At 31.9% G+C, this 24,385-nt stretch overlaps 3 protein-coding genes across 4 annotated transcripts in view; 2 read left to right on the top strand and 1 right to left on the bottom strand.

The window, feature by feature from the left end:
- Positions 1-4,294, top strand: part of LOC105625619 — an 8,068-nt gene extending 3,774 nt beyond the window's left edge. Inside the window, exons 6-8 of the mRNA XM_012206941.1 lie at positions 3,472-3,625; positions 3,756-3,919; positions 3,992-4,294. Coding sequence (XP_012062331.1) covers positions 3,472-3,625; positions 3,756-3,919; positions 3,992-4,294 — 621 coding nt within the window. The remainder of the gene's footprint in view (positions 1-3,471; positions 3,626-3,755; positions 3,920-3,991) is intronic.
- A 1,006-nt stretch (positions 4,295-5,300) lies between these two features.
- LOC105625618 (26S proteasome complex subunit DSS1) lies at positions 5,301-9,105 on the bottom strand. 2 transcript variants are annotated; one of them, XM_012206940.1, is made up of 3 exons: positions 8,833-9,105; positions 8,632-8,728; positions 5,301-5,397 (listed from the first exon to the last, which is right to left on the bottom strand). In XM_012206940.1, the coding sequence occupies exons 1-3, from the start codon at positions 8,915-8,917 to the stop codon at positions 5,346-5,348; spliced, it is 234 nt and encodes a 77-aa protein (XP_012062330.1). In that variant the 5' UTR covers positions 8,918-9,105; the 3' UTR covers positions 5,301-5,345. The 2 variants fall into 2 exon arrangements, with proteins under 2 accessions (XP_012062330.1, XP_012062329.1); XM_012206939.1 differs by lacking the exon at positions 5,301-5,397 and adding an exon at positions 6,777-6,858.
- Positions 9,106-19,478: 10,373 nt separating this feature from the next.
- On the top strand, positions 19,479-20,298 carry LOC105625794. Its single transcript, XM_012207108.1, is given in 3 exon segments — positions 19,479-19,552; positions 19,710-19,895; positions 19,977-20,298. Coding segments are annotated over 3 exon segments (582 nt in total).
- The last annotated feature ends 4,087 nt before the right edge of the window (positions 20,299-24,385 follow it).

Raw genomic sequence — 24,385 nt, 5'->3', positions numbered from 1 at the left:
TTTTTTTTGATATTCTGGTCATTTTTCATACAAAGCTTGATTCAAATTGATCATTTATTGTCGGTAGCGTTCAATATTAACGGTTTCGCCAGGTTTTAGCAGCTCATAATAGATCATACCTTTCTGACCTCATCAAACACAGAGCATTGTCTTCCGTAGCGATTTGACCTTGCAGTCGATGTCGATGGTTCGCCTGGAGTTACCCATCTTTTACTTAGGATTCTCAAAATATATCCACTTTTCATCGTCACAATTCGATGGAGAAATGATTTTCTTTTGTACCTGGCGAGCAGCATTTCGCAAGTGGTTTTTCGGTTTTCCTGCTGTCTTTCATTCAGTTCATGTGGAACCCATTTTCTCATCTTTTGGATCTTTCCTATGGATTTCAAACGTATGGAAACGGCTTCTCGTGTCACATTCAATTGATCCGCGAGTTGTTGAATTTGAGCGTCATCCAACAATGCTTGCAATTCGCTGTCTTCAAACTTTTTCGGTGCTTTTCCACGTTTTTCGTTTCTCACGTCAAAATCGTCACTTTTGAATTTTTTAAATCACTCAAAGCATTGTGATTTACCAAGAGCATGCTCACCGTAAGCTTCAAACATTCGATGCGATTCTGCAGCAGTTTTCTTCAAATGGTAACAGAAAATCAATGCTGTACGAAAATCATAGTTTCCAAGCACAAAATTCGACATGTTCAACGCTATTATAAATTATACTGTTGTATGAAACTTGTATGATTGTGAGTTGAAAATCTTTGTCAGATGTCAGAACAAGGAAATGGCGTCAATGGCGCCGTCTGACGGCAACTATATTGCTATGGCCATCTATTGATAAATTCCGATTTCATATTTACATATCTGATACATACATTACATTAGCAAATATTTCACACGCACGCATGCACATATGACATGCGTAATTATTCATATGAAAGTAGATCAATAAGAATATAAAGTTAGCATATTTTGGCCACGTTGCACAGTGGGATAAAATATGAATCTAGCAGGACAAAACTTGAAAAACTTAATATTTTTTAATGAATCAATCAGTGTAGCGAAGTATTGTCTATACTTATATAACGTAAATTCATAAGGCCAATAAAACAATCTGTTATTGTCATAACAATGCTCATAGTAACAGTTTGTCAGAGTAACTTTTATTGAAAAATATATTTTATATCTTTCATAAAATATATAAGAAAAAAGGTTCAAATAATTTATAAAATTAAGAAGTATAGAGCTACAAGCCAAGTCAATTCTTAATGTGTTATTAAAAAACAAAAGTTTATTATAACATTTCGATCCCAATTAAGTCGTTCTTAATGTTAAACTTATATAATTTAAAATCATTTAACAGATAATAACTTGATGACATGATTTAGCCAGTAATTATAATAATAAAATTCATCGTTATGTACACTATCGTTGTGAGAATTGTTTATAGATATTGTTTATATATATAACGTGAATACACCATTGTTCAGTAGTATAAGAACATGATTCAGTATAAGAAAATGTAAATACATTATAACGCTTGGTGGTCATCAACGGTTGCAACAGCGCCTTTTAAGATCATTCTGTAAGATAACTTTTAACCGTATTCACGTTTATATATCGAACAATTCTCACAACCATCCACAACGATGTTACACAATGTTACATACACAACAATGAATTATATATATTATTATAATTGCTGGCTAAATCATATTATTTCGTCAAGTTATTGTCATCTGTTAAATGTAAATAGTTGATTTTAAATTGATTCAAGTTTAACATTGAAAATGATCTTGGGAATGAAACATTATAATAAACGTTTGTTATAATAAATTTTTGTTTTTTAATAATACAATATTAAGATCTTGTGGCTCGTAGTTCTATACTTATTATTAATTACATAAAATATATATTTATAATCAATTGTTAATGTACGTGGGTCGTTTGATAAATTTGGTAAATTTCCAAACCAAATTTGAAATGGCGCTACAATCCATTTGATGACGCGACATCTCGAAAGATTCACTCTTCGAACCCCTTCAGGTCAAATTTCAGCCAGAAAGGACGCATAATTCACGTTTGGTAGTCATTTGAAGTAGGCTGTCTCAAAGTCTGCAAAATACTCATTGACGGCGACAATGACTTCCTCATTTGACGAGAATTTTTTCCCACTGAGCCAAGTTTTTAAGTTTGGGAACAGAAAGAAGTCACACGGGGCCAAATCCGGAGAATAGGGTGGATGAGGAATCAATTCATAGCCCAATTCATAGTTTTGTCATTGCAACGTTGACGTGGGATGGCGCGTTGTCTTGATGGAAGAGCACTTTTTTGCGCGCCAATCTCGCTTCAAATGATTATCAAACGTGAACCATGCATCCTTTCTGGCTGAAATTTGGCCTGAAGGGGTTCGAAAAGTGGATTTTTCGAGATGTCGCGTCATCAAATGGATTGTAGCGCCATTTCATGGAAATTTACCAAACTTATCAAACGTATATGTACTCTTTAAAGGAAAACGTTACGTTCTTTTAATTTATGTTAGATGTTTTATTCAAATTCTTGTATATATGTATTGAAAGAAATTTAAAATATTATTTTATATTGTATAATTAGTACATAATACTGAATAGAAAACATTTTTGCCAAATTTATCCAAAAAGATGCAAACTAGAATTGTATTCTTTGTAATATATATTTTAAATAATTGCAATGATGTGCTACTTTTTTGCAACTTTTGCAGATATTCAGTATGCAGTAATATAAAAAATTCGTTCTTCAAGATTTATAAAAAACAAAGAGTTACTCGAAGATATGCTTGCACATCTTCTGATTGCATATAACTGAACCTGACGAAGGAAAAAAAGAAGATTCCGAAGAAAAAGAAGATGAAAATATATACTAGAAATCTTTTAAAAATTTTTAATTATTTTTTAAACAAATTAAAACGGGCAAATGGAAGTAAATAAATAACTGCTTATCAATGCGCTATCATAAAATTACATTATATTAAAAAAAAAACAGTTACAATGTACAAGTGACTAAAATTTTATAATACATTTTTTATTTATTTTGTATTTTATTGCTTTAATGTTTGCAATTTTTATTTTTTAATTTTTCTTATGAAGACCAAGTTGTAATAATATAATTTGTATTAACAATTATAATAAATCCCAGTTACACATTTTTTTAAATAACAAAAAAGTTAATTTTTTAAATTTACATCAAAATTCAAAATTAGCGACCACAAAAATATTAATTATTTATTAAATACAATTTTATTATTATTTCTTAACAATTGAAGTTTTGTCCAGCTGACTTTGCATTTTATCCACTGTGCACATCGTCTGAAACTACCTAATTTTATCCTTGAAGACTAAATTTGCAACTTATTTCAGTTTGATTTATGTCTTCCAAATTATAACTTACATATGTATAATATATAAAATTAATATTTCAAAATATCTATTCTTCATAGAAAAGTCTAGCTTGTGAACTACAGCAACTGATCATGGAAAGGACAGAATATTTTACAGTAGACACAGCTTACGAAGCAGTTGACTCGATAGAAGCCAGTGGCGATTCAGAGTTATTAGATTGCTGGTGGGAGACGATTAATACTTCATATGATGGTAGCTACGATAATATTGTTAATAACTTTTTGTATTACTTTTTTGTTGTATGAAATAAAATAATATAAAATTGTATTTTGTAATTACAATAATAAAAGATTAAATATTATTAAATATTATATATTTTTAGATGAAGTAGACGAATTAGATTCGAATTTAACACTGACATGTACGATGATAGATTTGGTTTGTGAACTTCTAGCAGGCATTGCTAGTAACAACACACTACAACAAGAAGCAATCGTTAGATGGACTAAGTTGTTATTTGGGAATATTTCAGAGCCAATCCTACAGGTGAGGTTTATATTTAAAAGAATATTATATTTCTTTCACAGTTATTATATTTGTTAATTTTATGATTTACAGAAAATAATTCTTTGGTTATTTGACTCTCTGAGTGGCTCTTCGTTAATTTGGGATGCATCACATCATAACACAAGTCAGAATGATACACAGTTGAAAGACAAATTGTTACATATACTAGAGGAAAAGATATCGTACGATATAAAATTGATATTCGGTGAGGATGATATACACAACGCTCTGAACTATTTGTTAAGTTCATATAAAATCAAAAAAATCAATGTAGATTTAAATATGCAAATGTTGGATGCACTAATATCGGAATTATTGATTTCCTGTAAAACAAATGATGCCACAAGGAATTAATTTCAATGTTTATTAAGTTCTTTAAATAGAAGATTTGATAATTTAGTGAGATTCGCACATTTTTATTCTCTCGACAATGTATCTGTGGGGGAGTCATTAAGATATTTGTATCAAAATAATTATATAAAAAAAATTGATATGTGCCATATGTAAAACATATCGCTCCCATACTTCGAAAGTGACAAAATTTAAAAAAGATGATTTTCGAATATAAATGAATTAAATAAATTATCTTATCCGATCATTATACAATCATCAAAAATAAACGACCTAACTGTTGTATATTCACATCGCGGTTTAATATGATATGACAAAAATGACATTTCATCATATATTAAAAATATATTAAATATATATTAAATATATATTAAAAATATATTCTTTCTGTCGATATTATTTGATTTAATAATTTTCTATCAAGTTGAAAAAGTTCTTCTATCAAGTTTCTTTTCTTAATTTTTTTTAATCACTTTGACTTTTAAAGTAAGAGCGATATGTTGACCGTTTATGTTTTGTGAAAAACCCGACAGATTTTTTAAAAACGAAGACTGTACCTGATCATATATTTACAATAAGATATGCCAAGTATTTTTTCCATTAGAGAATAATGACTTCTTTCAATTGAATAGTAGTGAAACGAGTCACTCTTGGGAAGGCACTATATGCATTTCTGGACTTACTAAGACTTCTATTTTGTAACTCTTAATGACAGTAACAAAATCGTTGTATTATTGGTGCGCAACTTTTTTATCATGTACTACACAAAAACATATATAATGATATTGTTACTGTCATTAAGAGTTACAGAATAGGGTTCTAAGTATAGCATTTATATTTAATAACTAAGTTTTGTACAAAGAAATTGTGTGCTCCCGTAAAACATATTATATGGTGCGTGTTATATAACCTTTCTAAACTGCAGCTCTATTATAATCGAAAGATTGTGAAGAGTTTTATATGTACACATACATACACAATATAGATATACACACGAGCTTAATATTTAATATATTTATTTTATAAAATAATAAGATTAATCATACATTACAAATTAATTAATTTTTTTTGCATCATTTGTAGCCTTCTGCTTCTCTAGTTGTGCTCTGAAATTTAATTACAACACTGTAAATTTTGTGTACACTTTGCAGTTTCGTACAGATTTTAAGTAGATGATCTAAAGATATACAAATTGCTAAGAATGCTCAAAATTAGTGTTGGGAAAGTTACTTTTTAAAAATAACGTGTTACTGTTACTTGCGATAAAAAGTAACTAGTTATCGATTTTAAAAAGTAAAGCGTTATTTAATTAATGACAAAAGATCATTACTTTTCGTTACTTTTTTGTAATTATGCAGAAGACGGGCCTACTCATCGATTTTGATGAAATCAGAGTATCATTCAACGAAACATTTTTGCACGAAATGAACGAATCTGGCAGAAAAATAAGTGCCTGGCGAACCGAAATATTAATGGTTAAAATTGATGACTATTGAGATAAGGAAATCTGTCAGATTCATTCATTTCATGCAAAAATGCATGGCCTTAATTTCATTAAAATCAATGACTAAGCCTGTCTTCTGCATAATTACACTTTTTAAATGTTAGAACAGGCTTCTAAGACAGAATGCTAAAACAGAATATAAATTAAATATAAAACATTTAGAAAGATATTTATCTTTGAACATTTTTATCTTTTATTAGTATTGTACATACTTATGTTTAATTCTACGGTATTTTATTATATAATAGATATTTTAGTTTTTATAGTTTTTATATAATAGATATTTTAATGTTCTTATGCTAAAGCGAGAATAGTGAATGAAGTAAAAATAGGCAAAAAGTTTTATGTTTATTTAGTACCTATAATCTTATTATTCGTGACGGCCATGATCTATAAAAAATTAACGATACAAGTTATAGCAAATACAAGTAATGAAAATGTAATGTGTCATTACAAGTAACACGCTATTTCCCAACTCTACTCAAAACACCCTAAAAATTTTTATTTTTATAGTTATATTTTTTATTAGTATAATGTATGTTATTAGGTATACAAATGAAGTAATCAAAATTTTGTATCTAAATTCGAGATTTATTTTAAAAGTAAAACAAATTTTTAAATCAAAGTATTCGCTATTGCTTTCTATAATTTTAAGCCATCTTTTAGGCAGCTGATGAATTTCATCTCGAAAAAATGCTTTTTCAAGTGGATCAATTGGCATTTGTAGCAATCCGCCGTAACTGTTGGAACTGGGTAAAACAAATCGCTTGAGTCAAGAATAGAATAGAAACATCCGTAGAATTGGAGAATGTTCTGCAAAATTGTTGCATGACGTCAGGGTCACATTGCTTCCAAGATAAAAGACACTATAATGAATCTTGGCTGGGACGTCTTGCAGCACTCGGCACATTCACTAAACATTGCTCCGATTGTCATTTGTTCCAGTCAATGCAACACGCCTTGTCCGATACTCATTTTCAATCAATGGATAAGATCCGAAAATAGCTTCACGACTTTATCGTGTCCAAATACACAGCATTTTTCCGAGATGGAATTCAATAGCCTGAAAGATGGCTTGAAAAATTTGTTTTACTTTCTTTTAAAATGAATCTCGAATTTAATTAAAAAATTTAGATTATTCATAATCTATTCGTACACCTAATATAAGTACACCTGGTATTCATATGTTGTTCTTTTAGATTGTCTTAAGTAATGTCTTAAGATAGTCTTAAAATTAGTTTATGTCTTAGGGCCTCTCTCTTTCACCAACACTAATTAACGCTAATTAATGGTTAATTCAATCACCATGATTGCCAACGTAAGAACTACAGAAATAGAACAGAGAGACGTTATGATATCTTAAATTACTGTTGGCACTTTTGTGAATTAATTATTGATTAATTTAACCAGAAGAAAAGACCCTTAGCCTTTTTCACCAATCCCGATTAATGCTAATTGATGGTTAATTCAATGACCACGATTGCCAATGTGAGAACTAAACACAAAAAAGGAAGAGAGAGGAAATATTCTGATATATTAAATTGCTGTTGGCATTTCTGCGAATTGATTCTGTAATTAATTTAGCCAGAAGTTAGTGAAAGAGGCTCTTAAACTTAAAATAATTTTAAATAAAAACTGGATATTAGCCATAGAATTTTACATTATTATATGAGACAGAAGAATGTAAAAATATGGAGCTTTAATGCTGATTCTATAATGAGTCGGTAGTCGGAAATCTTAAGTTTTAACCTAAATAGGTAACTATGATTTTTCGCATCTACTTAGTTGTTGGTTGTATAATGAATTTAGCTCGACTAATGAGAAGGAAAGTTGAATTTGATTAGTCTTAAGAAAATTTATCTTAATTGTACAAGTTGGCTGTTGGCCAACTTCACTGATTCACCAATAAGACTTAAGATTATCGACTATCGACTTATTGTAGAATCAGCTTAATACTTTTAGGCAATATTTCATATTTTCCATTACAAAACAGATTTAAGAAAACTATATTTGTAATTTGGGATTCTCTAAACATTTTATAGATGATTGTCGCTACCATTATCTTGATGAAAATTTTTCTTAGAATTTTTCATATAATTTTTCAGAATTTCTCTATAATTTTTAACTTTTTCGTATTTTTTATACGAATTGGAACATTTCCCAGAAAATCTACATTTTTTTCTCTAAATTTTTTATATATATTAATTATGAAATATTGTAAGATTTTTAAGATATTTTGTAAGTATAATTTCTGATGAATGTTATAAAATCTAAAAAATTTAAAAATACTTTTTAAAAATTATGGGATGAGAAATTTTAGAATATTTCAGAATTCACTTGTATGAAAATGATATTTTGAAATTTTCCGAGTATTTCTGAAAAATATTCCAATTTGTATAAAAATTATGAGAAAAATTATGAGAAAAATTTTCACCAAGATAATTAGCAACAGCTAATGACAGAATAATCCTGGAAGAAAATACGGCTGTCATTGACTATTGCTAGTTAACGATAACGACAATTGTAGATAAAATATTTAGAAAGAAAAACTAGAACTGGATCACTTCTCCCATCTGTTTAAAAGTCAAAAGAGGATAATTTTCATTTAATATGTTATATTGGATTGTCTGGAAAGTTCGTGCCGATTTAAATTTTAGTAGATTAGTCAGATTTAAATTTTAATATACATTTATTAAATTATACAGGTTAGTTGGCATGAATTTTCTGGACAATCCAATATTTAACGTTTTTTATTTATCAAGTGTTACGTTGTCTCTTTTTGTCTTATATATGTGTGAAATTCAAAACAATAAACAAGTTTATGGCAAAGCAATACCTCAGCTGTTGATTGAAGTCATCTTCAACGTCATCATCGTCCCAATTGTCCTCCCAGACGCTGATATCATCGCTGTCTTCATCTTTTGCGGTCCAATCTAGTTAATAAATTTATTTTCCAAATCTGATTTGTTAATGATATTGATGAATCAGCGATTTCGAACGTTATGTTACATAAATATATGTTAATTAAAAAAATTACCTTCCGCGGGAAATTCTTCAAACTCATCATCTTCCTCGAGCAATCCGAGATCGACTTTCGTCTTATCATTTTTGTTGTCGGTCATGCTTACAAATTTCTTACGAGAATTTCTTGAACTTTAAAACTACGTCCGTTACGTCTTAAGCTTGACTGTTTATAGCATGGCATGATGCAAGTAAACATGGTGTGCTCGTAATAGAGATAGAAAACTATCGATAGCGACTATCGATAACCTCGATAAGCCTAACCATAAGATTTGTTCGCGTCGCAAGTTTTAATATGCTCCTACTGTAGCATTTACTTACTCTAATGCGCACATTGAAGTGAGTAGAAGCTATAGCAAAAGCACATTGGAGCATGCGACGCGACAAATCTTTAATATTAGGATCACATTAGCATAAATATCCAGAGATGCACCGTTTCACACATGATATACATAATGCATCATTTATCATACGTTGGTCAAACAGGTCGAAAATTATCCATGAAAATATCTGAGCATCGCAATTATACAAGCAGTAACAAGAACAGCAGTAACAAGAACCAATCAGTGATCACAGATCCTCGACTTGGTTTTAATCATGAATTTGATTGGAAGAATGTTCAAATTCTTGATAAGAAAAGATTTCTCAATAAATATTTAAATTCAGAAATGCTTCATATACACATGCAGAATGGACTTAATTTAAAAACAGACAGAATCCTTGTATTATTCTTATGCTTCCTTACTAGATATGTTAAAACAATAATGAGATTTAAAATAGTTATAGGTTGATTCTCTTATTTATTGTCATTGCTTGTTTATAAGTTCCCAACAAACGAGAATCGATTGAAATGAATTGAAATGGATTCAGATTTTCAGAGATATTGATTCACGAATGTTAAAATGAATGCTTTTCAATTCTGAATGCATTTTTATTCATTTATAGGAATTGCATGGAGCATATGTCTGGAGTATATGTCTTTCTCTATGCCTTTCAATCTAAAAATAATATTAGCTTTTTCTGTGCATAAACATACAATTGTGAATACTGTTCAATTCAAAATTTTGAATAGGAAATGCAATTTCTCAATCCAATTGCATCCAATTGAATCTAATTGAATCCAATTGAATCCAATTAAATTAAAAAAAAATATTCACTATTTAAAATACGCATTTAGATAAAAAAATTTCAATCCATTTTAATTCATTCTCGTTTGCTGGGTCCATTTTATAACGTTCAATTTCAAACGTTACGTCAAGATGAACTGACACGATATTAATCTGAGGAAACGATTTGTGTTAATTTATATCTCATGAAAATTTTGAATCAATGTTTGTGAACTTCTTTGTTTTCCTGTTGAGGTGAGTCACACGAGTATTACTGATTTTTAATTATTAAGAATTAACAATAAAATGTTAATAATTTATATAGCGTATTAATTACTGCATTTCTGCTAATTTGCGAGTGATTTACTTTTAATTTTTAATGTAATATTATATTTTCTATTTTTTCGTTGAAGATGACTCCAAATTGAGCCGAAACGTTCGATATAATAAATAAAGACAACTGCCAACATTTGAGTATTGTCTACATCTCCTAACTCTTCGTTCTTACATCAACACATTAGACTCTCATTAGCCTTATTCTAAAGTTCTAATTATTGTTTTTAAGATTGTGAGTCCTTATTTATATTTTTATATATTTATGTAATTTATCCTTGTTTAACATTCGATGAACAAGAATAAATGATACATTATGCGCATCATGCGTGAAACTGAATGCATCTTAAGCTGGTTCTACATTATTTGCAAGCTGATAGCAAGTTTGTTATAATAGCCAATATGAAACGTTGATTTCAAAATGCAAGCTTCAGATTAGCTGTCACAACAAACTTGCGATCAGCTTGCAACTAATATAGAACCGGCTTTAGGGCTGAGTTGCGTTCAGGAATATCCTCAAATAACTCTAACCCCAAATCTACAAGAGTTTTAAGCCTTAAGCCATATCCAAATGGATGAATCATAGTCGATTATTCTCCTTGAATTCAATTGTAATTGGTCAATTTCTTACGACTTAAGGCTTAAAATATTGTAGATCTGGAATAAGCACAGATTCTTACATAACGGATACACATAAGATATAAGAAATCCAACCAATCAGAGTTCTTTATTTATGGAAAGAAAACGAAGAATTTGATTGGTACATTTTCTTATGCATTATGTGCTATGCATTATGCAAGAGTCTGTGCTTCCCACTTAAGCTATATAGGTTACGTTACGTATATTATAATAAAAATGTATCCTAGAGTTATCTAGGCGTAATTTCAGAATGTAAACTAGGGAATCGATTCTATATCTTAAAACGAGATAAAAATGATAAAAGTAAACGAATTTACTAGAATACTGATTATTTCATTGGTCAACACTTAGTAAATTTGTTCGTTTTTGTAATTTTCACCTTGTTTGAAGATATAGAATCAATCCCCTGTTTTCTTTATTCTATAGCCAATCAATAGGAAATTGGCAATGGAAATTCGCAACTCGCGGAATCAACACGACGAATTACAGCCATTCTGTTTTCTTTCTTACGCTTTTCCTAAATCTTTTATATCCCATTGAGCGGAATAAGCGGAACACGCAGAATAATATAAAATCGTACTTTTTATATTATGTTATTTATAATACTTGTAATAATAGAAATAATATTTTAATGTAAATATAATAATGTATATATAATAAACTGATAAATATTAAAACTTCTTTAGCATTAAAATATTTTTAACGTAATCGTAAAATCTTATCTCACGATTGACTGAAACTTCATTCTGCTTCCGCGTTTACTGGGGCATAAGGGAAAGAACATGGAATGGAACAGACTGATTAATCTTCTTTCATATTTACAGTAATCATTGAATCATTAACATTCTGCTATTGTGTCCACATTAATGAAGAAGAACAAAAACAATATGTAACTATCATATTACATAGACAATGATTGTAATATACATCTACAGCATATAATATGGAGGTTATGTGCAACTTTCATTTATTTCGCAAATTGTAACAGTGGCCTAGTTTCCACCGAGAGTTTAATTCCATCGGATCAGAATGTAAAAACCAACCAACTCAATTGAGTATTCCCCTGTTACAATCGAACGACAGGGGAATGCTCGATTGTAATTGGTTAGTTTTTACCATAGTGGAAATATACAAAGTGAACCATTTCGGTGGATGCGCAGTCGTTCAAAAATAGTGGGAAGCAATGAACTAATCAGCTTTTACCCAAGATGTAAATTCAATATGGCCGACACTGAGTGTTGCCATCGTACGTGTCGTATCGACGTATCTTAATAGTATCAATAAAATGTCAATATGCCAAATTGTTTCATAAAAAATTGTAAAAATCGCTCAAATTATGTATTTAATAAGAATGTGAAGTACTTCTCATTCCCTAAAGATCAAGGGTTGCAATTGAAATGATTGGAGGTTTGTCGCAGAGATGACAATTTTAAGATTACGCATAATAACTACTATTTCCATTAATTTCAAATTATATTGAAATTAAATTATTTCTAACGTAAAAAATAAAATCAATAAGCGTCTCCCTGACGAAAATGAAAAGTTTCATAAACGTTTGTTTAACATTTACATGAGCGTTTGCGGAAGTTCGTTGAGAATTTAAAAATGGTCACTAGAATGTTCATAAAGAAACGGCCAGTAGAGTATTTTGTAAAACGGAAATTGCAACACTGCAGCGTTTGGAAGGCATTCTCTGAAAATAAGAAGTTTCATGAATGTTTATTTAACATTTACATTCAGTTGAATGAACGTTCAGTTCAAGTCTGTTTTCTTTTGTACGATTGTGACTGGTCGCACTGTTCTGTTCTGCTGTAAATTTCTGCTCCATGGGGCGTTAGCCTAGTTCTAGATATAAGAAAAGCAAGCAGACCAACTTATGTTAGTAGCAAAACTAGAAAACGTATTAAAAATAGCACTTTTGTAGATAGACTATGGAATTCACTAATCATCTATTCGTCAGCCATTTTTAATATCAATGAATGAATTCAAGCTTCGATTAACTTAACCATTCTATAGTAACTTTGCAAGATTTCAACTGAAATTGATGTTGGAGAATATATAATATATAAAATCCGATAGAATTTATTGAAGTTTTTGGAAGTAATAGCCTATAATGCAATACTAAATAATAATTAAAAAAATTTCAGTTAGTACTATCGATATATTCAATATTTTATTAAAAAAACTATCGCATAGTCGATAATAACCATCGATAATTTTTTCATCGTTCGGAAACATCATCCGAGTCTCCCCGCTTATCATTTATCCTTGTTGTTCATCTAATGTAAGGCTGGGTTTTCATTTGATGCTACGATACTTATTTTCAGCGTCAAAACGTAATCAAAATTGACAAATAGAGCATCAAATCAAGCATGATTTGTTTTAACGTTGAAAATGAGCGTTGTAACGTCAAGTGAAAACCCAGCCTAATGACTTCTGCACATTGGACGCGGAAACACTTGTCATGCAGTATAATGCGATGCGGTAATCAATGAACATGTTAGGAGCTGTAAGCTTATTGGCTACCTTGTTACATTTTGCCGCGCGGTAAATGTTTCAGCGTCCAGTATGCAGGAGCTATTAAACAAGGATTTGCCTGCAATTCCTATGGGAAATTTTCCTATGGGTTTGTCTAACCATGGATAACATGTGGTAAATTTGACTGGTCCCCATGGGAGGAGGCTCCTATCTTGCTGTAAATTCTCATGGGTTTTTTTCATAGGTTTCTATAGAGGACTATACTTAGTCAGAAATGATAATGAAATTGACATCGAATCGACATCGATTTGATGCTATCGATTCGATGTTGATTCCATTATTATTTCTGACTGAGTAAAGCGTTTTCGACGTAATCAGCGTCAGGGCTGTATGGCTCAGTGGCAGGATGGAAATCTACTCGGAGGAGAAACCAGCAAGTCTGGGTTCAAAACGAGGAACGCCCTGATATTTTTCTCTGTTGTCATTAATTGTTTATAATATACAAGTTTTCGGCCCGACCGAGTTTGCACTAATTTGAGTTGAAGTAACGATTTTGTGTTCTTCTATTGATAGAACGTGCAATCAATAGTGGAGCATTTTTTAATCCAAGTTGGTGCAAATTCAAATCGGTCGGGCTGAAAACGCTATAAAATTCTGGCTGTATTTCAAAATTTACTGCCAGTACTAAAAATCTATAAAAAAACAAAGAAAAAAGAAGGCTACGAGTAAAAAATTATTATAAAAACAGAACAGGATAAGTAGAAAGTACAAAAAAACAAAAAGAAAATGAAAAAGTTGAAATTTTAATAAAGAATGCTAGCAATAGACGTTTCGCGATCGGATCATTCTCTCAATAATAAAAACATACATAATAAATAACGGTTGGAAAATAAACAAAATATAATACAATAAATATTTCGATCTCTAAACGCTGATAACATAAAAATAATTATCGTAACATTACAATTATAATGTATAACGGAAAGGACGCGAATGATAACTACTTGCAGTCAATTATTATATGCTTCTGGTGTCAATTTGATAAAAGGAATGAGAATCTTTCGATTATAAGTGAGAACGCAAACATGAGTATGACCCTTAAGTCAAAAATTGAAATAAAAGGAGTTTTGGATACACACAGTGCATTAAACTTAGAGACAATGCGAAAAGAAATACAATAAAAATATCTTGTCTCCCCCGATGTTCAAGACAAAATAAGTTTTTGTTAGAAGCAAAAAAAAATGGATGTTTTTGATAGATACTATTGTATTTTTGCATGATGAATACTGACATTTTGCAAAGCAAATTCTTTCTTATCGACATATCTGTTTATTGTTTGCAGTAAATCTTGTAATAACAGAAAATGTTTGTTGGGTAGTATATTAGTAGATTGGCAGCAACAATGTAGTTATTTATAATTATTGCATTATGATCATGTTTCATAATAGGCTATTGCAGATGAACATAGCATTTTGAAACGATTGCAAAAGAAAAATGAAAGGGAATTATCCAATTGAATTATGAGCATTTGCTTTAATTGAATTTTTATAGCCCGAAAGGATATAATTATATTGTAAGTTGTTCAAAAATAAATTACCGGATCCGTCGACAATTAGAAGTTGGTAGTACTACTATTGGACAATTAGAAATTGGTAGTACTACTAGAGGACTTGGGTTTATCTTAGAAACTTTAGAAATATTAAAGCAAAGATGTAAAGCTGCTGGCGATAAAAAATTATATGCTTGTCTAACATATAATAGATAAGATAGTCATTAGACAGCAAGTCTAATAATGTTGGAATAATGTTGAAAAACGATTTGTCGGATATGTTGATCATGGACTCGTAATATCAGATCCGGAAATTTACATTTTATTTGGCGAAAGAAGCTTTAGTTTACCTCATAACATGTATCAACAAGTAGTGAAAAATATCTGTAGCCTATTTTTTAGTGGATTGACATCTAAGGAACGATCCGAAATTACAAGAAAAATGTTGGAATTTAGCATCATCCGGTATGCAAATTGTTGCACTTACTTTTGACTTCCGGCAAACATTTCTATGTATAAAGAGTTAAGAGCAGATGTTCTTCATAATGAAACGTTCATCAAACATTCAATAGAAAAACACAACGTTTTTATATTTCTAGATGCGACACATATGCTGAAGTTAATAGAAAACATATTAAATACATACACAATCAAAGCGTGTATTGTACGATGCAAGTGATAATGAAATAAATTTTCAATTTATTGAAAATTTAATTTATTTGCAAGAAGCAGGACGTTTTCTTGCAAATAAACTTAACAACAAATATTTGCACATGGAGGAAAAATAAAATGAATGTCAAATTGGCTGCTCAAATGCTCAACGAAAGTTGTACAATAGCTTTAGACCAATTGCAAGATGATACACATCCCTGATTTTTTAAAATTGCGCTACAACTATAACATTTTACAGAATGTGTAATGACGTTTCGACTGTTTACTGAATACAAGGAGTATATTTGCCAATCATTTAAGAAATCTTTGAATAAAAGTACCGCTGTTAAGATTTTCGAGTTTTTTATCGAAGCCATTATTTTTCTAACATCAAATTAATAAAATGTGGATCTTTAATAACAAGTACAAAAGCTAAAACTGGATTCCTTGGATTTATACTACATATGAATAATTTAAAAAACATGTTTTATGAATATAGACTGATTACTTACGTAGAGACTGATTACTTACAATACATACTTTCGTATAAATTATCACAAGATTATTTAAAGATTTTCTCCTTATGTATGTACAATTCATGGGAGGATATAATCCTACTTGCATACAATTTTCATCAGTATGCAAACGATTACTTCATCATATATAAGATAATCAATATATAAGTTTTAATGTAACTGTCATTAAGCCTAATACACAATGACACATGTACTAAGAATGCACTTTAATCGAATCTTTTTTATCTAAGAAATCGATGCCACAACAATAAGTATGTCTGTTCATGATAATATAGATCAAGATCTCATTTCTATTTAGTCTTTTGTCAAAAATGTGGAATTTACATATCTTAGTTACGATGAAGAAGTCATTAGACCATACTATGAATCACCTAGAAGGATACAAAAATAAAAAATTCGATAATGGAAAAAGAATTCAAAAGATTTGAGTCACACTGACATTGATATGATCATGTTTCGAGCGCGGTATACGCGGGAGCCATAATCAATGTTTCGATAGATACGCGCAGACTAATAACAAGTAACATGCGTTCATACGATCCATCGAAACTGTCATCGTATTTGATGTACTATGATGTTAATAATTTACCAAAATATTTTTTATTCAATACTTTTTTTAAAAAAGAAGAAGGGAGAAAAGGAAATACAATTTTAATTTTTTCGTAGTTGATTATATTTTTGCTAACTATTATACAAAAAATTCAATTATTCAGAAACAATATTTACATTTTTATATTAGTAGGTATACTAGGCGAGTTCTAATCCCATGGGCTAGAGGGAAGCGCAGGACGCGGAGGTATTAGGTGTACAACTTTGCTTCCGCCGTTTTTTTTCCGAAATTCGAGGCTTTATTGTAAAAAACTGGTTATATATTTATGATTCAAAGTATTGTTCATCTGGCCACTACTTTCTCCTCTTTTGGGTAGTGTACGAATCCCGCGTCGAAAAAACTGGTCATCTTTTGAGGCTATCCACGAATCGATCCAATTTTTTACTTCTTCATAAGACCGGAAGTGCTGGTCAGCCAGGCCGTGTGCCATTGATCGAAACAAGTGATAGTCAGAGGGAGCAACGTCTGGAGAATACGGCGGGTAGAGTAGGACTTCCCATTTCCAAATATGTCTCGATCACTTTCGCAACATGGGGTCGAGCATTGTCATGCTGCAAAATCACTTTATCGTGTCTCTCGTTGTATTGCGGCCGTTTGTCTTGCTCGGCTCAAATGCGTTCGATACCGACCTGTGATTGTTTCAGTCGGTTTTAATACACATATAGTTTATAATACACTACGCCGAGCTGGTCCCACCAAATACAGAGCATGATCTTGGAGCCGTGAATATTCGATGGTTTGGCCATCGACGTGGAAGCATGGCCGGGAACTCCCCATGATTTTCTGCGCTTGGGAGAATCGTAATGAACCCATTTTTCGTCCCCAGTCACAATGCGATGCAGAAATCTCTTCCGTCTTTGCCTTTCAAGCAGCTGTTCACAAGCAAACAAACCGTTCAACGTCTCTCGATTTCAATTCGTACGGCACCCAATTTCCTTGCTTCTGAATCATTCCCATGGCTTTGAGGCGTTTTGAAATGGCTTGTTGAGTCACTCTCAATGATCGTGCCAATTCTTCTTGATTTTGACACGAGTCTTGCTCAAGTAATGCCTCCAATTCTGCATCTTCGAAAACCTTCTCTCTTCCACCGCTATATCGGTCTTCGATGTCAAAATCACCGTTCTTGAAGCATTGAAACCACTCACGACACGTTCTTTCACTAATAGTCTCCTCATAAGTATTTGAGAGCATTCGATGAGCTTCAGCTGCAGATTTCTTCATATTGAAGCAAAAAATTAAAACCTCCCGCAAATGACGAGAATTTGGCTCGTAAATTGACATTTTCAATCGAGAATAACTTTATGATGCAGACACAAATCGTCTAATGTTTCTATGGGGTTATGTTGACAGATGCCCAAGTTTATTGTATGACGTCTATGATCTATTTATTTCGACCACCACTTACCGCTAAAGCCATCTATAGGAAAACGGCGGAAGCAAAGTTGTACACCTAATATATATATTTACGATTTTCTTTATCATTCTTCTTATATGATTCCTTTTACTTATCTCATACGCAAAATATATATATATATACATATACATATACATGTACATATATATTTTTTATTTCTATTGTACTTATTCGATTATATTGTAATAATGCTTTTAAAACGAATGCAGTGATATTATCAGACGCGATGATACTATCGATCGCGATGATGCTACCAGCACATGTAATATGATAATACAAAGAATGTATAGGAAAGAAAAGAATAGATATCACGAAGACGGAAGGAATGAATAATTTCAAACGCTGAGACACAGTTTAAATATTCGTTTATTTTTCATATACTATAAATATTATTATTCAAAGCGTAACTAATCTAATAATTCACGTTTAATATTTGAATATTGATTATAAATCTTACACTAGATGTTTATCGCATCATATTTGTTATTTGACGCGTCTCGCTATGACATCATCGATGTAATTTAATGCAACAAAAATGCGTTTGCAATTTCACAAGCGCCGACGATTTTATTAGGTTTAGCGTAATCAAATGAACATTCGAGGTTACAATATGTTCGAGCGATGACATCAATGTAATGATACAAATGTCATGTGTCCAAGTAAATGATATAGAATGAGAAGATTTAGACGCACCGCGTCAACGCAAGCGATAACATGGACCGCGATTTGATAGAGTAAATGACCCAGTTAAATACTAGAGAACGTCGCATATAAACAATAATGCGATGAGCTCATAAAATCTTTGGAAGAGCAGAGTCATGTCAAACGCCCGCGATTATCGATTGGCAAGAGAAAATCAGTGATCATATGTATCACGAGGCTCTAGAGTTTGAAGGATTTGGTACGTGAACGATTCGTGCATATGGATGCCGAATATGGATTTCGATGGCGCGATTTCGAAACAGCGTTCGAGAATCGTATATTGAGAGGCGCGATGATAAATTCTATTCATCGAGTCATGACGGTTTTTAAAAGACATTGGCGACATAGTGCTCGAGCGAGTGCGAGACACGTGTAGAAAGATACGGCAGTGTGAAAGTGAACACGTGTTTAACGGTGAGTTTGTAGCGGGCGATAAACGCACCAATAAAATTGCTAATAAGTATCGCCATCCAAAACTTTGAACTTCTTCGAACAACAAATGTGTGCGAGTAGTATGAGCGACATGTCATCGAGCTCTTCTTGACATCACTGGATGAATTTTAGGAACGTGACAGCGGGTGAGCATCGTCACGAATTCTCAATTTGATAATGAATGTTAATAAGAACAATCCAATGCGCGTGAGATGTCGCAAGAAATTATACTTAGAAAGAAAGAGATGCTTAACGTGCATTCGATGGACAATGCATGCTTCGCGTGGTCGGTGATAGCCACTCTATATCCAGTTAAAAGTCACGTGGATAGAAAATCATCCGCATTATACTGTGTTGAATCTCGCAGACATTCAACTTTTGATAACGTTCGAAGACATTTCGTAATTCGAAAATCTCAACAACATATCGATCAATGTGTATAGCATCGAAGATAAGCAGATTCTTCCTCTATGGCTCACAGGCGACAAGATGGACAAACATGTCAATCTATTGTATCTACAAGATTCACGCAACGACAGCATTAGACACTTTGTGTGGATAAAAGATCTATCCTGCCTTGTAAGATCACAAATTACCGGAAACAAAAATAGGAAATATTTTTGCGAACGGTAAGTATAAGAAAAGTTAAAAAACAATATTTAAAAAACAGTAAAAAGAAGTAGAAAAATGATTTCTCTATTTATTTGCAGGTGCCTTCATTACTTCAGCGCAAAGTTGAAGATTCACAGCGAAAACTGTGGTAAGATGAACTGTGCCATTCGACTGCCGAGCGAAGACGACAAATGGTTCAAATTCGGCAACTATAACAAGCAGAAACGAGTGCCATTCATCGTATATATCTGATCTGGAATGCATCTTGCGGAAGACGGAATTCGACAAGAAAGATGCGTCGTCATATGCATATCAACAGAAGTATTCATCACAAGATACTACGCGCGATGCTCGTACAACGACGCGTTATCATCGTATCGATTCCGTTGCGATAACGATTGGTTCGTGTGGTTCGAGTAGCAACTTCAAGACTTGGCGTATCGCGTGAAAAATTTGGTATCGACTTACGTGTTCATGGAAGCATTGTCGAAACAACAATGGGAGGTGTACCGTAGTGTGCCGCGGTATTCATCTGCGAGAAACCGTTCGCACCGGACGACACGCGAGTCCTTGATCATTATCATCTCACCAGGCGATACTATGATTCAGCACAAATTGCAAATTGCAATTTTAATTATAAAAATTCATTCTATATTCCGATTGTATTTCATAATTTATCGGACTACGATGCACACTTTGTAATTAAAGAAATCACTGCGACATATGATGGATATGTAGAGGATGGATATATAGATGTACTGTCGATAACAAAAGAAAAATACATTTTCTCTTGTTTATGAAACGTGTTCAAGATATCACCGAAAAAGAATCTCGAAATTGCATCAAATTACGATTTATTGATTCGTACAAGTTCCTTAGTACTAGTTTAGAAAATCTAGCGTCATATCTCGATAAGGAAGTTAAAAATTGTACGTTCGGAATTTTCAACATTATCAGACGAAAAATTTGAATGAATACTCATGCGTATTTTTGTATGAAATACGTTGACTGCATCGAAAAATTGGATGAACGATGCTTGCGGTGATTGCGGTTACGCTCACGCCGCGAATGTGTGGAAGCGATTCTTCATTCGAATGCTCGATGAATACAGATCTACTTGAAAACCAATATCTTGTTATTGGCCGATATTTTCGAAAATTTCCGCAATAGTTGTGTCGCAAATTACGATCTCGATCCTGCACATTGCCTGGTTTCACGTGGGACGCAATGTTAAAACATACGCATATAAGATTTGAGTTGATCACTGACATTAATATGATCATCGAGCGCGGTATACGCGATGGCCTTAGTGTTCCGGAATTAGATAATAACGGCAGACTAATAATAAGTATATGCGTTCGTATGGCTCATCGAAACCATCGTCATATTTAATGTACTACGATTAACAATGTACTGTTAACAATTTATACGAGTAGGCGATATGTCAACCATTGCCATATGCCGAATTTCGATGAATCCAAGACGCTTTGACGAACTTTGACGTAAGCGCGACTGTTCCGGATTCGCCCACCGGTTACATTCTCGAAGTCGATCTCGAATATCCACATCTGAACAATCGACACGCTGACCTGCCTTTCTGTCCGACATGCGATAAGCTATCCGGTAAATGTGAAGATGAATTTCTAGGGACGCTATAGATAAGCAGCGTTACGTCATTCACTACCGAAACTTGCAGCAATGTACTCGTCACGGTCTTCACGTGACAAGGATTCATCGAGTACAATTTGCTCAATCTGCCTGGCTTCGTAAGTACATTGAACTTAATACACAGTTTAGAACTCGCACTAAAAACGATTTCGAATAAAAATTATACAAATTAATGAACAATGCAGTATTCGATAAAACTATGGAAAATGTTCGAAATCGCGATGTAAAATTAGAAACAAAATAGGACGGACAGTATGACATAAAGGCAATAATCGCCAAACCGAATTTCCACAATCATAACGTTTTTGCGAAAAATTTGATCGCCATTGAACTGCGCAAATCGACTCAAGATGAAGTTCAACAAACCGATTTATGTAGGTATGTGCATACTAGAAGTAGTAATTCTATGGGAGTTCTAATTCGGAAACTCCAAGGGAAATGCGGGGCGCGGGAAATTCTTTGGAAGTGGGGATATGACGTTATGCGGAGTGCAAGACATCACAGATTTTGGGGATTGCAGTTACGTACAAGTTAACAAAACATCACAAAAAAGAGAATATTGCTATGAACAAAAAACAACACAAAAAATAAATAGTTGTAAAACGAAAAGTTATAAAGACTATTCGCCAGCATATGCTCCAACCGGTCAAGATATGGCATAATGTTTTTCTAGAAACAACATTTATTAATTATTTTAAATAAATACGACTAAGTTTCATAATTAATCGATTGAATGAGTCAACATCTGGCTGCTATCGAAATCGATGATATTGAAACGTAATGTCTCCCTCCCTTGATAATAGAGCCTTGATCATTGATTCTTTTTTTTAGAAGGGGACATGACAATCGAATATTTTTGCAATGTGTTTCAAGGTAAAGTAAAAATGTAAATTTAAATGAAACTCGATATTGAGAATTATATTTTCATAAATTTTTATGAGGATGGAGCGTTTTTTGAAGCATACTTTGAAAATGAGCGCATAATACTCTACTCTGAAAAGAAGGAATTACAGACGAAAATAAAATAAATTCAGTCTAGAAATGTGCCAGATTATAATACGTTGAAATTTTAAAGAGCGAATTCTTACTGTTAGTTAATCATTCAATCAAACATGGATCGAGATTTCAGTCAAGTAGCGCTGAGTTTCCAAAATATAGAATTTCCTATAACATTAAAAGACGTAACGAAATTTCAATGACGTGTCCATTAATGTATACGGTATCGAGGGATAGAAAACGTTAAATGTTCTCCCGATACAACTCGCTGATAACAAAAAGGAGAAACATGTCAGTTTACTATATTTGAAGATCCGCGAGACGATGTGAGCCATTTTGTATGGATCAAGAATCTGTCTCGGCTCATGAGCTTGCAATTGAACATCATGATCAAAAGTACATTTGCGATCGATAAGTATATGATTAATAAAAGCGAATTTTTCTTTAAAAAAAATTATTTATTTTTATTTGCAGCTATTTACATTATTTTCATTCCAACGAGAGATTGCAGTCACACATAGTAGATTGCCGACGGATAAACGATTGCGCTATCTGACTACCGAGCGAAGACGACAAGTGATTCAGTTTTATCAACTATAATAGAAAGGAATGAGTTCCAATTGTCGTTTACACTGATCTAGAATGTATCCTCGAAAAAATTAATAGCGATCAAGAAATATCTATCACACGTATCAACATCATCATCAAGTATTTAGCATAGGATACTACGCTATTCGTACCACGATTCGCTATCAAAATATCGATTTCATCGCGATCCTGATTGCGTTTCATAATTCATCAAAAAACTGAAAAGTTTAGCATCGCGTAAAAAAAATTTTAGCATTTAATGCCCCCATCGAAACTTTGTTGAGCGAACAGTGGGAGACATTACGCAGCGCGACGAATTGTCAAGTGTTCGAAAAGCCTTTTAACGTTAGATGATAATCGAGTAAGTGATCATTATAATTTAATTGATCCTTACAGTAGTCCCGCGCAATCAAATTGCAATTAAATTATAAAAACTCGTATTTTATTCCCACAAGTTTTCCACAATTTATCAGGTTATAATTTACATTTTATTATAAAAAAAATAGCTACAGCATATGAAGACAATATAGAATTATTACCAATAACAAAGGAAAAATATATATTATTTACAAAAAAGTTAAAGATATCGTTGAAAGAACAGCTTATCAAAGATAAAATTAAAAAAAATTTTTTTTAATAATTAAAAAAAATTTATTTGTTATTTTTTTTCATTATTTAATATTCTTTTTTTTTAATACAAAAAAATTAAAAAAAAATTTTTTTTAATGTGTAAAAAAACTTTATTTGTTATCAATAAATAAATATAATCAATAAATAAATAAACAAATAAATCAATTTTGTTTATTTAAAGAGCATCTGATTTTTGTATTGCAATGTAACTTTATGTAATATTATTCATCTTCAATATACATTTAAAATACTTAAAAATATATTTTTTTTACTATTACTCAAATTTTCATTAGAACACATATCTACTTCTTATTGAATTAATTTTTTAGCCACGCAGAAAATCGTCGCTAAATTTTTTTCCACTACTTTCAAATGTAATGTAGAACATGCAATCTTTAATTTTTCAAGGTTTTTTTCAATGATTTTAAAATTGATATAATATATCTTTAAAAGTTTATCGTACCAGGAATAAAATCTTCCTCTGCAGCCTGTCTCTCCCACAGTACGGCTCTTCATACTTCCTTGCCGGCCCTTTATGTTTGTTTCAAGATGGGGCCGATATTTTGTGAAGCCTGCTCGTTGAGCATATCATTTATATTGGGCGCGTGTTGAAATTGAAAACAAA

Source organism: Atta cephalotes, assembly GCF_000143395.1.
Source record: "Atta cephalotes unplaced genomic scaffold scaffold00003, whole genome shotgun sequence".
Classification (NCBI taxonomy): Eukaryota; Metazoa; Arthropoda; class Insecta; order Hymenoptera; family Formicidae; genus Atta; species Atta cephalotes.
This window is presented reverse-complemented; position numbering and strand designations above follow the sequence as displayed.